General features: G+C 44.9%; 1 protein-coding gene across 2 annotated transcripts in view; it reads right to left on the reverse strand.

The window, feature by feature from the left end:
• WDFY4 (WDFY family member 4) overlaps window positions 1-15,035 on the reverse strand; it is a 298,505-nt gene that overhangs the window by 166,452 nt on the left and 117,018 nt on the right. For both annotated transcript variants that reach the window (XM_019035474.4, XM_063710084.1), the window contains 8 exons: window positions 14,553-14,626; window positions 12,498-12,659; window positions 11,823-11,914; window positions 9,959-10,058; window positions 7,107-7,312; window positions 6,134-6,303; window positions 3,763-3,888; window positions 441-605 (listed from right to left, as the gene is read on the reverse strand). In XM_019035474.4, the coding sequence (XP_018891019.4) occupies window positions 441-605; window positions 3,763-3,888; window positions 6,134-6,303; window positions 7,107-7,312; window positions 9,959-10,058; window positions 11,823-11,914; window positions 12,498-12,659; window positions 14,553-14,626 (1,095 nt within the window). The remainder of the gene's footprint in view (window positions 1-440; window positions 606-3,762; window positions 3,889-6,133; window positions 6,304-7,106; window positions 7,313-9,958; window positions 10,059-11,822; window positions 11,915-12,497; window positions 12,660-14,552; window positions 14,627-15,035) is intronic.

Raw genomic sequence — 15,035 nt, forward strand, 5'->3', positions numbered from 1 at the left:
AAGGGCACACAAGTCATAGCCCAGGGGCCTGCAAGTTGGATGAGGGTTCCCAAGAGCAAAAGTTTTTGCAGGATGCACTCCCAGGACCGCCCTCCCCCATGTGGTGCACAGCAGCAGACTTCCTGGAATGAGAGTCACTCTCTCTCCTTGTCAGTGCCTGTGTATGCCACAGAGAATGGACTTTATCTGCCATTAGACTTCTCATTACTGAGATTCTTAACAGCTCAAAAAAATTATTGAATCTCAGAGCTGAAAATGACCTCAAGGTGTATCTCAGCCAAAAAAGGATGATTATCCAAGCTGCTTATTCAATGTTCCCCTCAAGTTGCCTTAAAATGTATTTTAATTTTAGGGGGTGGGGGAGGGATTTTGCCCTTTGCCCTTGAAGGATGATGATGCTCACAACTGCTCTCTCTGGGTGGGACAGCAGCATGTCCTACCTTTTGGGCTCCCAGGGGGAAGGCAGCTATGGCCAAGGTCTGGAGGAACTCCGGGGCTCGCCACGCTGGGTCCTGGGGGTAGGTGCGGTGGACGAGGCTGAGGAACTGCAGCACGCTGGCCGGGAAGGTCTGTGCCCAGGCACCATCCTCAGAACCTGCCAGGGGCTGAGGCACACTTGGTGAGAGGTAGTGCAGGGCAGCATGATGGGCGCTGCCTCCCTAACCAGAGGAGCTGAGGTCTAGGGAGAAGATTCCTTCCTGAGACTTCCAACAAGATACATTATTTAAGACTGCAGATCAGCACCAGACACTAGTGTCCAATTGAGGAAGGGTTTAATATGTGCAGACGTTGTAAGGGCTTCATACATATGCCTCTTCTCACCCCACAACAACCCTCTGAAGTAGGTTCTATGTTTACCCCTAGCCTTTTTCTCTTATCTTTTAAGTTTCTGCCTTTTATTTTTGATACTTGTCTACTGTATTGGGTAGATGATGCTTTCCTGACACAGATCTTGATTGTATCAAACTCACTGAGTAACTTTGTTATTGTTGTATATACATACATGTTAGATCTTAGAAGTCTGAGTCTTGTTTTTCACCAAGTCTAAAATTCACATCTTTAATATAGAAATTTAACCTTTTTATGTTTGCTGTTATGACGTACATGTTTGGTCTTATATTTTTACTTCTCTCAGCATATTACATATTTTCTTTGTTTTAAATGCTTGCATGTGATTCCTTTTGTTTGCTTTATTTTGAATAACATTAATTGATTAAACAGGTAACAGATTCCTTATGCTCCATACAGAAAATATACATTTTTCAGGTACCCCTAAATTAACTGCTCATTAGGCCTACAATAAAACCATGAATAAATTTCTCGAAGATGAAAAATATACAGATCACATGATCTGAGCAGGGCAAAAACATAACTAGAAATAGAAAACAAAAGTTTAAAAACCAAAAATCTCCACCACATGGACATTAAAAAATGTGAATCAAAGAGAGCTTTAGCACTACAATCACAGAAATTCCAGAACATAACAAAAAATGAAGACGCCAAAATCAAAATCTTAGAAATTGACAGAAATAAAATCAGGAGACTGATAAATGTACCCAAGAGCTGGTTATTTATATAAATCCACAAGCCTTCTACTCCTAAGTCACAAGAGAGTCCAAGAAGGAGAGAGCAGGACACAAACTGAGAATACGAAGGGAGAAACAATCACACAGAAAATGACATGAGTTAAAGGAGACCATTTGTGCAAATTAAATGAATGGGAAATTATTTTAAAATACTAATTAACGAAACTAGGTCAAGAAGACATTTAAAAGCCTAAACAAGCCAATAATAATGGGGCAAATTTAGGTCCAGGCAATTTCATAGGAACAATTAAAATAATATAAAAATCATGGATTTAACATCTTGCTGAATACAAAGAAAGGAGAGAAGTCTTTTTTATATAATATTAGCATAATACTGATGTCAAAACCTGAAAAATATTTTTCAACAAAAACTAAATTGCAGACTAATATCATTTATAGGATGCATGAAATCATAAAGAAAATACAAACAGAATAAAGACAGAGTGACTAAATGAGGTCTTTGAAAGAATGCAAAGAAATCTATTGATGTAATTCATCATAGGATACTGGCTAAAAGAAAAAAAAGCATAGGATTATCTAACTGTGTGCTAAAAGGGTATCTAATAATAACGATAAAAACACTTCTGAGCCTGGCCAACATGATGAAACCCCGTCTCTACAAAAATACAAAAATTAGCTGGGCATCGGTGGTGCACACCTGTGGTGTCAGCTACTTGGGTGGCTGAGGTGGGAGAATCATCCGAGCCTGAGAAGCAGGGGCTAGAGTGAGCTGAAATCACACCACTGCACTCCAGCCTGGGCAACAGAGCAAGACCCTTCTCAAAAAAAGAAAAAAAAATCTGTTTCAAAAAGGGCAAAAAGTGGGATCTCTACTTTCTCAGCATAATCCCACACACCCAGAAAAACTGGCAAAAGATATAATCAGGCAATTGACAGGAAAATAGAGAGAGGAAAATAAATAAAGATAGCTAATAAACATAAGAAAAATGATTTCAACCTCAGAAATAATAAATGCAAAAGAACTCAACTATGAAGCCATCATCAGTTAGGCCATGATGTTGAGGCTGTGAGGATGGGGCTGAGTCCTTCTGTACAAGATAAGGAGTTAGATATTTGCTGGTGGGATGTGTGTGCATAATAACTAATGCAATCTTTCTGAGAAGTACATCCAAAAGAAAATGCCTGAAGGCACACTTTGACCTGCTATACTACATCCCAGAATACACTAAAGAGGTCATCAAGACAGAAAGAAAGATATTTGTTTAAGAAAGTTAATTACAAACAACACTCTGTAAAACAACATCAATTTCCATTACAAATACAAATGATTCCCATGTTTTTTCACTTTATTTGCATGAGAAGAGGTCCACAAATATTGAGGGAAAAAAGGCAAAAGGGGTACATGTGGTCTCATCCTCTGTGAGGATATGGTCGAATCTTGGAGAAGCATCTGGAAAGATTCCACCAAATTCACAGTGCTCATTTTTGGGTGGGTGTGTGTCAGGTGGGTGTTGTTTACTTTCTGTTTTTCCCTTTTGTTTAAATGTTAAAGGTAATCATGTATCATTTTACAAAAGCAGTAAGTTTCCCCATACAATCAGGCCTCCAATTGCCTTTGGTGCCTACAGGATGAGGTCAGAATTTTTCAGCCTCTTCTGGAAACCCTCCCTGACCTGGCTTACCATTAATTATTCCTGTTCACAAGTCACATGGCCTCTACCCAATGTCTAAAATAACTCTTCTGCTCACCACCCACCTCTACTGGACCTTGAAGGCTCAAATTAAAGGCTTCTCACTCCAGAAGCCTCTCCATGTCCTGCCTGTAGCTGGCGGCCATCTGCCTTCTCTAAGTCAGGTCCCTTCCCCAGGTCACTCATGAGCGAGGAGATGGACTCCTTGAGAGGAGAGGCCCTTCCTCCTCCTAAGAAATGTTCCCTTTGACTGAAGGCAATAAATCTTCCAGTGAAGAAATCCCATGCTTAAACAAATGATAAGCAGGTATCACCTGCAAGAGCACATAAAGCTCAGAGACCTATAGGCTGGGTTTCCAGTTGTGCCCCTGAGTCACTCTAGGAACTTACCTCACCTCTTCTACAGGATCTGGCTAATTACTTGCATTAGTGGGAAGATGCTAAGAGAAAAGTCAACGTGACCCTTCCAAACTGGCCTTCCCATCAGAACCTCCTCGGGGCAGCATGTGGGGAATGGGTCTCACCTGGCTCATGGTGGCCTTCAGCATTTCCAGGAGGAGCAAGGCACCTTCTGTGCACAGCCCAGCCTGGAGGACTTCTTCCTGGTGGTGCCTCTGCAGGAGCCACTGAAGCATGGCATCAAGGCTGTCCTGGAAGAGGAGGCAGGAGCTGTAAGCAGACCTGTGGCTACTCACCAAGAGAACGAGCTTTGCAGCCAGTTCATCATGTTTCCAGGGGTTCCCAGTGGGAAAAGCAAAAGAGCACACTAGCAGCCTAGGTGGTTGATCCATAGGAACAATTTCACCCCAGTAGATGGTGCATGAGGGAAACAAGCACCTCCAAGAAGGTGCTGAAGATCTCCTAGGGACTGGCATGTAGTTCAGTTATTTTGGTCTGACATCATAAGTAAATATGCTAATCAACTTTAATTAACTTTTGCAAATTAGATAATATAAGACATATAAAGAATTCAAAGGTTTCAGGGGAAACTTCAGCATGTAGAGGTTTAGAGAGATTCTAAACCTGGGGTTTAGAATCAGGATGGCCTGATTCTGCCTTTTTAATAGCTGAGCTCAGGCAAGCTATTGAGCTTCTTGGCAGTTCAGTTCCCTTCTCTGTGAAATGAGAATTACATTATCTACCCCATGGGATTGTTTAAATATCAAGCAAAATAAAATATGTAAAACATCTATCACAAGTTCCAACACTTAGCAGACATCTGTTTCCTGAGATATGTTAGCGAAATAAAAACTCAGGGTCTCAATGACCTTAGTACAGCATATTAAAAACTTTATTTTGAAGTGTAATATACAATGCTATTAGCATATGTCAAGATTTAGATTTGTCAATTATAAAGATATACAAGAGGGGTAGATTTTTTAACCTTCTCTTGGCAAAGCCACGCCCCTCCCATATTTCAATTCAGTTCGGTTTAACTCAACTCGATTGAGACCAAGAAATAGTTTCTAAGTTGGCTATTTGTCAGGTTCCAGGAAGTTGAGTGAAAGGTGGGTCCGTTCTTCAGGGGCTCAGTTTCTAAGGAGGCAGGCACACATTTGTATTGGTGCCATCCATATAGGGTAAACTACACTGAGGCACAAAGTAGGAAATGGTCTCCTCTGTCTGGGGGTCTAAGTAGAAAGTAGCATCTAAGCTGAGTGCTGAGGGAGGACACTCCCACCAGGCAGACGATGGTGGGAAAGAGGAGTGAGTAAGGGCAGCAGGGTGGGTGAGCACAGAGCAGCCAGTCTTACTGAAGATGATTTAGGAGACTCACAGCTGAGGGCAGGTGAATTGCAGCTGGGTTGGAAAGATACATCAGGCAGCCAGAGACGAGGGGGCTTGGTGCCAGCTATGGAGTCTGACCTTGATGCTACAGGTGTGAAAGTCACCTGAATTTAGTGCAAGGGAGAAGGTGCATACGGTGAGCACAGACTCCTCTTTGGAGAAATGTGGCCAAGGAAGGATAGGAAAGTGATCAATAGGCAGCAGTTGGTCAGGAGTGTTATCAAGGGGCAGCCTCTGGTTTTAGGTGGGATGCAGCTGAACATAATTATGGCTTATGAGGAACGGGTTGGTAGAAAAGGAAAAACTGAAAATACAAAAGGAAGAAACGGGGCCGGGTGCGGTGGGTCACGCCTGTAATCCCAGCACTTTGGGAGGCCAAGGAGGGTGGATCACCTGAGGTCAGGAGTTTGAGACCAGCCTGGCCAACTTGGAAAATCCCTGTCTGTACTAAAAACACAAAAATTCACCAGGCATGGTGGTGGATACCTGTAATCCCAGCTACTTGGGAGGCTGAGGTGGGAGAATCACTTGAACCCAGAAGGCAGAGGTTGCAGTGAGCCGAGATCACGCCACTGCACTCTCCCAGGGTAACACAGTAAGACTCTGCCTCCAAAAAAAAAACAAAAAAAAAAAAAAGAAAAGAAAGAAAGAAAGGATAACTAAGGGATGAGGCCACCCAAGGAAGGAGCTGAAGGAATCCATGACCAGCCTTGAAAAGTCTCCCTGTCCTAGCAACAGGGGCAAGAAGGTGATGACCTAAGTGGGTGGTTGAGGATGAGGGGCTGGGGTGCTGGGGCAGGGCCACCCCAGCATCATGTCATTCCCCTAGCTGTGCCCAAAAGGAAGGTTTTAAAATAGAACTGATCCAAATCAGAGACTTGCTGGGAGGAAGGATGGGAGCAGAGGCCGAGGAAGTCAAGGGCCTGGAAGGGGAGCATTTGAAGGGCTGGCCAAGGGTGTGGGCTGCTAGGGAGGGAAGTGGGCCAGCACCCCATCTGAGCTGGAAGAAGCAGAGGGAGGTAAGTGCAGAGGGTCTTGGCGACCTGCCTTAGTCATGTGGAATCAGAAAACCAAGTGTGTCACCCTGTGGGTGCTCTGAAAACCTACTTTGGGCCCGTCCGTCAGCTCTGTGAGTGGTGTCTGCAGGAAGAAGGTGGAGACGATGAGGTAGACCTCTGGAATGTGGACGTGGTGGGCCAGAAAGTCATTCAAGACACGGAACCCAGGAAGCAGGCATGGGCTTTGCTCAGGCAGTGGCGACTGGCTCTTCAGGTTGTCTATTGATCAGGCAAAGGGGGCACAAAAGTCAGCTGAGAACAGCTGCTGGTCACGGTGGGGCCTGGACACACAAGGGAACACCCGGCCACCCACCCATCCCATAGAAATGCTGGATGATAAAATATATTCACACATAGATGGGAGCAAGAAGGCACTCAACAGTAGTTCCCTTCGCTGTTCCTGACATGCTCATTCATTCATTCAAAAACATACTTGCTGCCCACCATGTAGGAGGCAACAGGGCAGCTTTGAATTAGGCAACAAGGGTGTAGGGTTTCAACCAAATATACAGAATTCCAGGCACTCATGAAGCTTGCATTGTAATGGGAGGGACAGACATTAAGCAATTAAATACTCAAATAATTATGAATTTTGTGAAGCACTAAAGAGAAAAATAATAAGGGCAGAGATAATATAACAGAGGTGTCCCAATTCAGGGAGACCCCTCATCTCCTGGAGGAAGTGGCATTTGAACTGAGATCTGAGGATGAATCCACATCAGGAGAAGAGGCATCCCCTTAGGAAGAGGAAGCAGAGTATACAGTGCCCAGAAGAACAGGGCTAAGCAGGTGGGAGGAATGGAAGGCAGCCTCCAGTGTCTGTGCAGTGAGGCTGCAGGGGATCCTGCAAAGGATGTCAGGGGGGCTGGGCTCGTTTGGATGTAGGCCTTGGAGTCAGGGCTCGAGGTGATCCTGCTGCACAGAGCTGTGATGGTCTCAAATAAGAAGGGGCCTGGCTTGGTCCTCCTTCACATCCCAGGACTAGGTGGTGCCCCACTCCCTGGAGACATCCACGTGCTCACCCATTACAATATCCACGCCCTCAGTGCTGCGTTCCACCCAGGATCCTGCACACAGGCCATCTCTAAACCGTGTGCGGAGGGAGGGGCTTGCCAGAAAGTGCAGCAGCAGCTTCAATGCCAGCACAGTGGTGCTGGCATGCAGGTGGCCCTGCAGGAGCAGCAGGAACCAGTCAGGCCCCAGTTTCAGAAACATCTCTTCCTTTGACCTGGGGATTAATAAATGCAACCAGTGTTCTCTCAGTCCATGAGCGAGTGACATGTCCAGAAAATATGAAATGTCCAGCCTTACAAGTCACCAAGGAGAGGCAAGTTAAAATTAACATCACTTATTATGTATTACATTTAAAAAGAATAGTAAAATGAAATGCTGGCAAGATTGTTGTGCAAGTGATGCATTTGTCTATTAATGGTTGCAGTGTAAGTTGGCGATAGCATTTTGAAGCAATTGGAAACTGTGTATTAATACAGGTAAAAATGCACATGCCCCCTAATAGCCCTATATAACTACTATTCATACTTACACAGTGGATGACTAGCCACCCATCTAATTTAATTACCATGAATGTAGTCACATAAAACACATAATGAATATTCCCCTCCCTTTTTAAAGACACTGGTCAAAATTTATCTAAATGGCATAGTCCAATATTTATGCATTTTTATCAGTTTTAGCACCAAGAAAAAAAGAAACACGATTAACGTCACTTTCAAAAATGATGAGTCTGGAGAATACAGACTTGCTGATGAGACCTGGATGAAACAGGAGGGCAGGGAGGTGAATGGCCAATGGGTTGGCCAAAGACAATGGGTTCAGCAAAGGACCCAGACTTCTGGGAACAAGTGAAGGCTCCACCTGTGTTCTCAGCTGACACACTAGGCATAGTGAGAATCTGGCTGGTATCCACTGAAATGAGCACTGGACTAGGAGTGAAGAGAAGAGGCTGTCCTCTTTTCTAGCCCTGCCTCTGATGTTTAGCAACTGGATGACTTTGGCAGAGCTCCTGATGTGCTCTGATCATTTTCCTCGGTGATTATGTTGATAATGATGGTGATGATGTTGATGGTGGTGGTGGTGATAGTGATTAACGTTGTGGTGATGTTGGTGGTGATGATGATGATGGTGGTGGTGGTGACAGTGATGATGTTGATGGTGGTGGTGATGTTGATGATGTTGATGATGGTGGTGGTGATTATGGTGATGGTGATACTGGTGGTGATGGTGATGATGTTGATGGTGGTGGTAGTGATTATGGTGGTGGTGATGGTGATGCTGGTGGTGAAGATGTTGATGGTGGTGGTGGTGATGGTGATTAATGTTGTGGTGATGATGGTGATGATGCTGTTGGTGGTGATGGTGATTAATGTGGTGGTGATGGTGATGATGGTGATGGTGATGGTGATGATGGTGGTGATGGTGATTAATGTGGTGATGATGTTGATGGTGGTGGTGGTGATGGTGATTAATGTTGTGGTGATGATGGTGATGATGCTGTTGGTGGTGATGGTGATTAATGTGGTGATGATGGTGATGGTGGTGGTGGTGATGGTGATGGTGATGATGGTGATGGTGATGATGGTGGTGATGGCGATTAATGTTGTGATGATGGTGACGATGGTGGTGGTGGTGGTGATGGTGATTAATGTTGTGGTGGTGGTGGTGGTGGTGATGGTGATGATGAAGGAGATGGCCATAATAGCAATTAGCTTACAGAGAATTTACAGTATTCCAGGCACCATTCTCAGGATTATCCATATATTAATTCATTTCATCTTCACTATAGTCATCTATTGAAAGTATTAGGTTGGTGCAAAAAATATTGGCGGTTTTCGGCATTAAAAGTAATGAAAAAAACACAATTACATTTTCACCAACATAATACAATTTTTATTCTCATGCAGATGAGTAGAGAGAGGCATACAGGGCTTAAGTAGCCTCCTCTGGGTCCCTGGGGACAGGGCTAGGATTCGAACCCGGAAGGTATAGATGCCAGAGCCCAGCTGTTAGGCACTGCACTACATTCCCTTTCAAAAAGATGGAAAAGGAAGTGGCTGGACTATCTCATTTCCAAGGCATCTTCCAGTTCTACCATGTTTTGATTCTAAGAAAGAAAGGATTTATAGGCTGGTAAATTATTAAACACTATTTATAAAGCTGCTTTACTGAGGGGTAACTCTTTACCCCCCAAGCCCAGATGCATATACAGGTTGAGCAAGGATCCGGGCTGACTTGCTCAGCACTGCATCCTAGGAGCTGGGAACAGTGTTTGGCATGCAGTAGATGCTCAACAAATTAGGTGTCAAATGAATGACTCCAAGGTTGGAGGTAAAGCAGGCAGGCAGTGGGGAGAGTTAATGGAATCAGCTTTATGATTACACATGATTTTAGAAGTTAATTGACAGTAGATACTTATTTTTCCAACTTGGAAAAATAACAAACTCACTAACAGTAAATAGCAGAAGAATTTGGCAAGACTTTTCCTTGATAGATATTATTTAGGCTCACAATTTCTTCATTCTATTGTCTGCCAAGTACAAGACATCAAAATCAGTAATTGTCACAACTGCCAAAACAATAACAATTACACTATAGCAATGGTGACAAAAGGAGTTTATTGTAATTATACCAAATCTGTTTCTAGTTACTCATGCCCACTTAACATTTGCATCAGAATATCTTAGGGCAAGGTCTGGTTCATTGGGTAGAGAAAATATAATTTTCTTTCTGACTAGTGCAGGAAATACATTGCAGAAAACAGACTCAGAGATGCTAAACTTTTCATTAAGAAAAGGTTTAATGCCACACCCTGTACGAGGCAACCTCCTGCCAAATTGCTCTTCCTGGAGCTACTTACTCAGAGGACAGATGAAGTTGAGGGGAAGATATTACACTGAGCAGCATCTCCAGCAACTGGTTTCTGAGCCAGATTGTCTTTCCAGATGTTTGGCTTCCAGCTACAAAAAAGAATTCAGATTTGAGAGAAAACGGATGTAAAGAGACATAATATTTGCTGCAGTAAGCAATCATATTCACCAAATGCTTATTTCACCCAGGAATTGTGGCATGGCTGGGACTCAAAATTTTGGCATTTTATTCTAGCCTCCACACAATGCTTATAAAGAATTTCAGAAAATGTTACTAAAGTTTCCTTTAATTAGCAATGTCTGCAATGCTGCACATCTTCCAAAAAACAAAAATCCTAAAAATAATAAGGGAAAATATACCTTTCAGTAGAAGAATTTTTTAAATTATTATAGGCTGCAACATTTCATAATCACCTACTATGCACTGATATTAAGCAAGTAATCAGGAACGGAGTGCTGAAGACCATGGTCTTTGTTCTCTTTGTTCCTGCTTTCAACTTGCTCCCAGGCTAGGCTTTTGGATGTCTATGCTACAATAAAAACAGAACTCAAATCATAGCAGAGGTATATGGAGCAAGGCGAAGAAGAAACTTTACTTCTGAAGAGTCATTAAAGCCCAAAAGGACATATTAACAATGCTTTAATATGTTGGTTGGGTAAAAGTTTCAGAATGCAGTTCATATGAGAAGGAAGGTTGACTAAATAAGTTCACTCTTGGCCCATTATCCATTTGTTCATTCCCTCAGTTGCCAGCAATTTCACAACCAATACAGGGCATACACCATGCCATACTGTAGAAATAGGACTGATGAGGCAACCTGGGGAAATGGAGTCATATTTCCGTCTATTCAGATTTTGGTCCCATCTTCAATTAGCTCCTAATCTCATTGAACCTAAGTTTCTTAGTCTGCAAAATGGGAATAGTAATTTCTTGCGGCTTGATCTAAGGATAAGAGATAATACTTTGTCTAGATTAAATAATGCTATCCAGGAGACTCTTTTGTGATGATAAAACTGTTTTATATCTACCTTGTCCAATAGAGTAGCTGCTAGCCTCAGGTAGCTAGTGAGCACTTAGAACGTGGCTACAGTGAGTGAGGAATTAAGTTTTTAATTGCATTTAATTTTAATTAGTTAAAATTTGAATTTAAATGGCTATATGTGGCTTATGGGCTCTCATCTTGGACAGTGCAGAGCTGCAGGTCCCAGGACAAAGCAGTTGTGATTGCTGCCATCACACTGCCCTAGCAGAGGGAACAAATTGAACAAGACACAGCTTCAGTTCTGCACCTGGCTAGGCGAAAAGGGAGACTCACATAAACAAACTACAAATCTATTCACTAGAGTAACCCCAAGGGGCTTTGGAAACACAGAGAAAGTGACTTAATCTGGTTTGGTGGGACTGGGGACAGCTTGGCTAGTGGGGGAGGGGTGGCATTTCCCTTGAGTGAAGAGCACATGCCAAGCACGGACAGAGGGCAGGCCGTCACCTGCAGGGGCCTGCAAGTGCTTCACTGCTGGAGTTGGGGCTCATCAGGAAAGTAAGGGGTAGTGGGGGTTCAACCAGGAAGTGAGGCAGGATCCCGGATCCCACATGCTGGTCTACAGGGAACTGATTTTATTCTGGAGGCCTGGAACACCAGTCCCACATTTCAAAGCAGGAATCTGTAATTTTATTTCATTTCTGACTCTCATCATAAAACGACAGCCTCACAGTCCACTGCTTGGAAACCACGGCTTGGCTGTGGGTGCCTTCCCCTTCCTTGCTTAGCCCCTCCCTCTGCACAATGTGGGCCTCTCAGGGTTTCCGCGAGGGCTGTCCTACTGCCTTCGAACTGGCAAAGGTCTTCTCACCAGGTAGGGAAGGGTCCAGGGCTCCGTCCATGCAGATCTGCCTCTCATTCACCGACGAAGGCTTGAGGGTGTACACAACAAACAGCCCAATCCTTTATACACAGGGAGAGAAGGACAGGCTCGCAGGCGGGCTCAACTGAGTCCGCTGAGTACATGCCAGTGTTTTCACATAGACCCACCCACGTGCAGCTGCAAGTGAGAGTTTAAGGGAAATCATCATGGCATGCTGTGTATTTCCAGAGACTTCTAAAATCAGTCAGGATTCACCAGAGATGCTTACTCTTGGCTCTACCTGATCAATCAGATAGTGACAGGAAAGAGAAGGGGAAACACACTGGTGGCTGGGACTGCTCTTCAGGAGTCTGCAGGAGCCAGGCATGTGGGTCACTGGCACGCAAGGATGGCAGTGCTTATGGAAATTCCTGAATATGTGGCCACAGTGGGGGAGCCTGAGCAGTGGGAACAGTAAACACACAGCCCTGCTGGGGAAACCGGCCTGTCCCATCCTGACTTCAGCAAACCATCCTTTCCCCAACTCTCAGCCCTGAACAAAAATTCCTAGAAGGTTCCAAGTGATTCAGGGTTGAGCAGAATGGGGAGAGAGCTGGGGCCTGTCCTCCCTTTTTAAACAGCCCTGGGGCCCTGCTCTTCCCCCTGGGCAGCTTGGTGTGGTACCTGAGCAAGTCCTGGGTGCTGAAGTGGCCCCTCAGCTGACAGGCCAGGATGCCAATGATGGTGGGGATCTTGGAGGGGATGAGGCTCGGCTCATTGAATAGGAAGATGAGCTTGGGTATAAGCTGTGCCTGGTGGGCAGCTTTAGCATTCCTGGGTCCTTCCCTGGTGAGCACAGGAGAGAGACAATAAAAGCTTTTACTGGAATGAACCAAATTTGCTGTGTTTCTGCTAAAAAGGTTTTTTAAGCCTGGCTTGTTCCATGGCCCCTTAACTCCAATGCTCTCTTGGCAATTTGTCAAGATGCCGTCAGACACCCATTGAATAAGTGTCTGCTAAGTGCCAGAGTCGCTCGGGTGTGCACTGCCTGTCCCCTCCGCCCCCCGGAAACCACCTTCAAAGACAAACCCCAATTATTGACTTTTAAATTCTGAGCCCCAGGGAAAACTAGTGCTGGCCTCAGAAACTCAAACAAAGACAGCAGACACTCATGTGACTGGGGAGTACTTCCCACCAGCCAGGAGTGCAGGGCCCTTCACTAGCTTGTCTGGATGTGTGATCTTCCTGCCCGCCCCAAACCACAAAGTGGAGAGACACGCCACTGAAAGTCAAAGGAGAAAAAGACAGAATCCACCTATCCATACCCCCTCCCTCAGATACTCACAAATCCAATTTCCAGTAAATTCTACTCCCCCAAAGAAAACAGCTCCCAGGGTAAATGTCTGTTTCTTAGAAAACAACTGGTACAGGTACAGGAACAAAGTGGAAAGTGGAAGAGAAAAAATGGTGGAGAAAAATGTGGAGGAGGGTGACTTTGGGCAGATTCCTCACTTTGAACTGTCTTTTTTTTTTTTTGTATTAACACATTAAATTCTGCTGAGCTCCACCTCCCTGCTACACAAAAGAGGCAGGACCAGAGCCCAATTCTGTGTATGATTTATAATCACGGGCTCAGCAGAGAAGACAGATGCTCCTCTACCCAGAAGTCCCAGCTGCCCTTGGTTCTGTTTCCTCTGACAGCACTGAACAACATGTTTTTCTATATTCTCTTTTTATCAGACTGTGGCTTATTCTTCTCTGAATTTTACCCCTAAGTACAGGGTGTGAAATGTAGTAAGTTTATAATAGATGTTCATTAAGTGGATGAGTGGAAGGCCATTTACAAATACATTCAAAATGCTGAAGACGCCAATGAGCTCTAGACCAGCCTGAGCCAGGAGGAGGCAGGTGGGGTGATATGTGGGCTTCCTTGCCTTCCTTCTCTCTTATTCTGAACACAGCCTCTGGCTCCCTTTGGGAACTACCACTTTCTAACTCCAGAGGGGAAGCCACTTTCCAGCCCAGTCATGGGACACAGTTGGCTCAATGAGACTCAGTCCAATAGCTAAGACTGTTAAATTTTTAAAAAGCTGTCTCTCTGCCTATGGTGCTAAGCTGAGGATGTGCTCTGAGGAGCTGCCCAGGAGCCACCTTCTGCCACAGAAGAAAGCCCGGGCAACCTGAAGACTGCATGGAAGAGGCAGAGGCAAGAGTGGTGACAGAGCTCAGAGAAAATGATGTGAGCCTCACCCAGCTACGGGATGAGATCAGCTCTTTTCAATTGTAAGAGCCAACGAAGTCCCTCTTTACTGGTCTTTTCTTCCTCTATTCTTTTTTCCCTCCTCCCTTCCTTCTTTCCTTCTCTTTTACCTCCCTTAAGCTGGTTTGAGTTGTATTTCTACCACTTGAAGGGTAAAAGAGCCCTGACTAATTCCGAAAGTGCCTTGGAGAAGTCAGTTAGAGGGAGAGTGGACCTTTGCTGGTCACAATTGCTGAGCCCCCAGTATGTGCTAGTCCCTGGGGCTAGAGAGGCCTCTAAGCCCCCAGCACCTGCCCTCCTGAGGCCCGAGACCGTGAGAGGAGACTGCCCCACAAGCATGAGCCACTGGGAAGGATGTGCTCCCATTTGGGGACCCAATGTTCTGGGAGCAGGGAAGAGCCACTGGCCACCCTGCCCTGTCTCTGTTCTGGACATTCAGCCTTCAGTTCTAACCCCCAGGCTGCCAACACCCAGCCTACCTTGGTGATTGAAGGATTTCCAAAAGATGGGAAAAGAGGCTGAGCTCCAGATTGTCTGCAGTATTCATCCAGAGCTGGAAGACAAAACAAAACACATGCTAAAATGAAGGTGTGGGAGAAGAATGATTTGCAGGAAGCATGAGAAGATCAGTGCTGGACATGTGATCCTCTGACGTGGAATCACCAACATGATGTACCAGCTCTGGAATCAGATCAGTTGTCCTGACACTCCAAGCAGAGAGGCGACTCCCCTATAGGAAGGCCTTCTCTCGCCATCTCTGCTGCTACTTGGCACTTCATTGTGGGCCTGGTTCCAACCAAGGACACCTGCACTAACCATCTCCCCCATCTGCTCAGCCTTGGGCCCACAGCCCAAGTGTCCATATTGCAAACTCATCTCATCCTCCCTGGATCCTGCAAGACAAATGACGATGTTCCCACTTTACAGATGAGAAAATAGAGGCTGAGACAGACCAGCTGAGT

This window comes from Gorilla gorilla, chromosome 8, assembly GCF_029281585.2.
Source record: "Gorilla gorilla gorilla isolate KB3781 chromosome 8, NHGRI_mGorGor1-v2.1_pri, whole genome shotgun sequence".
In the NCBI taxonomy this organism is placed as follows: Eukaryota; Metazoa; Chordata; class Mammalia; order Primates; family Hominidae; genus Gorilla; species Gorilla gorilla.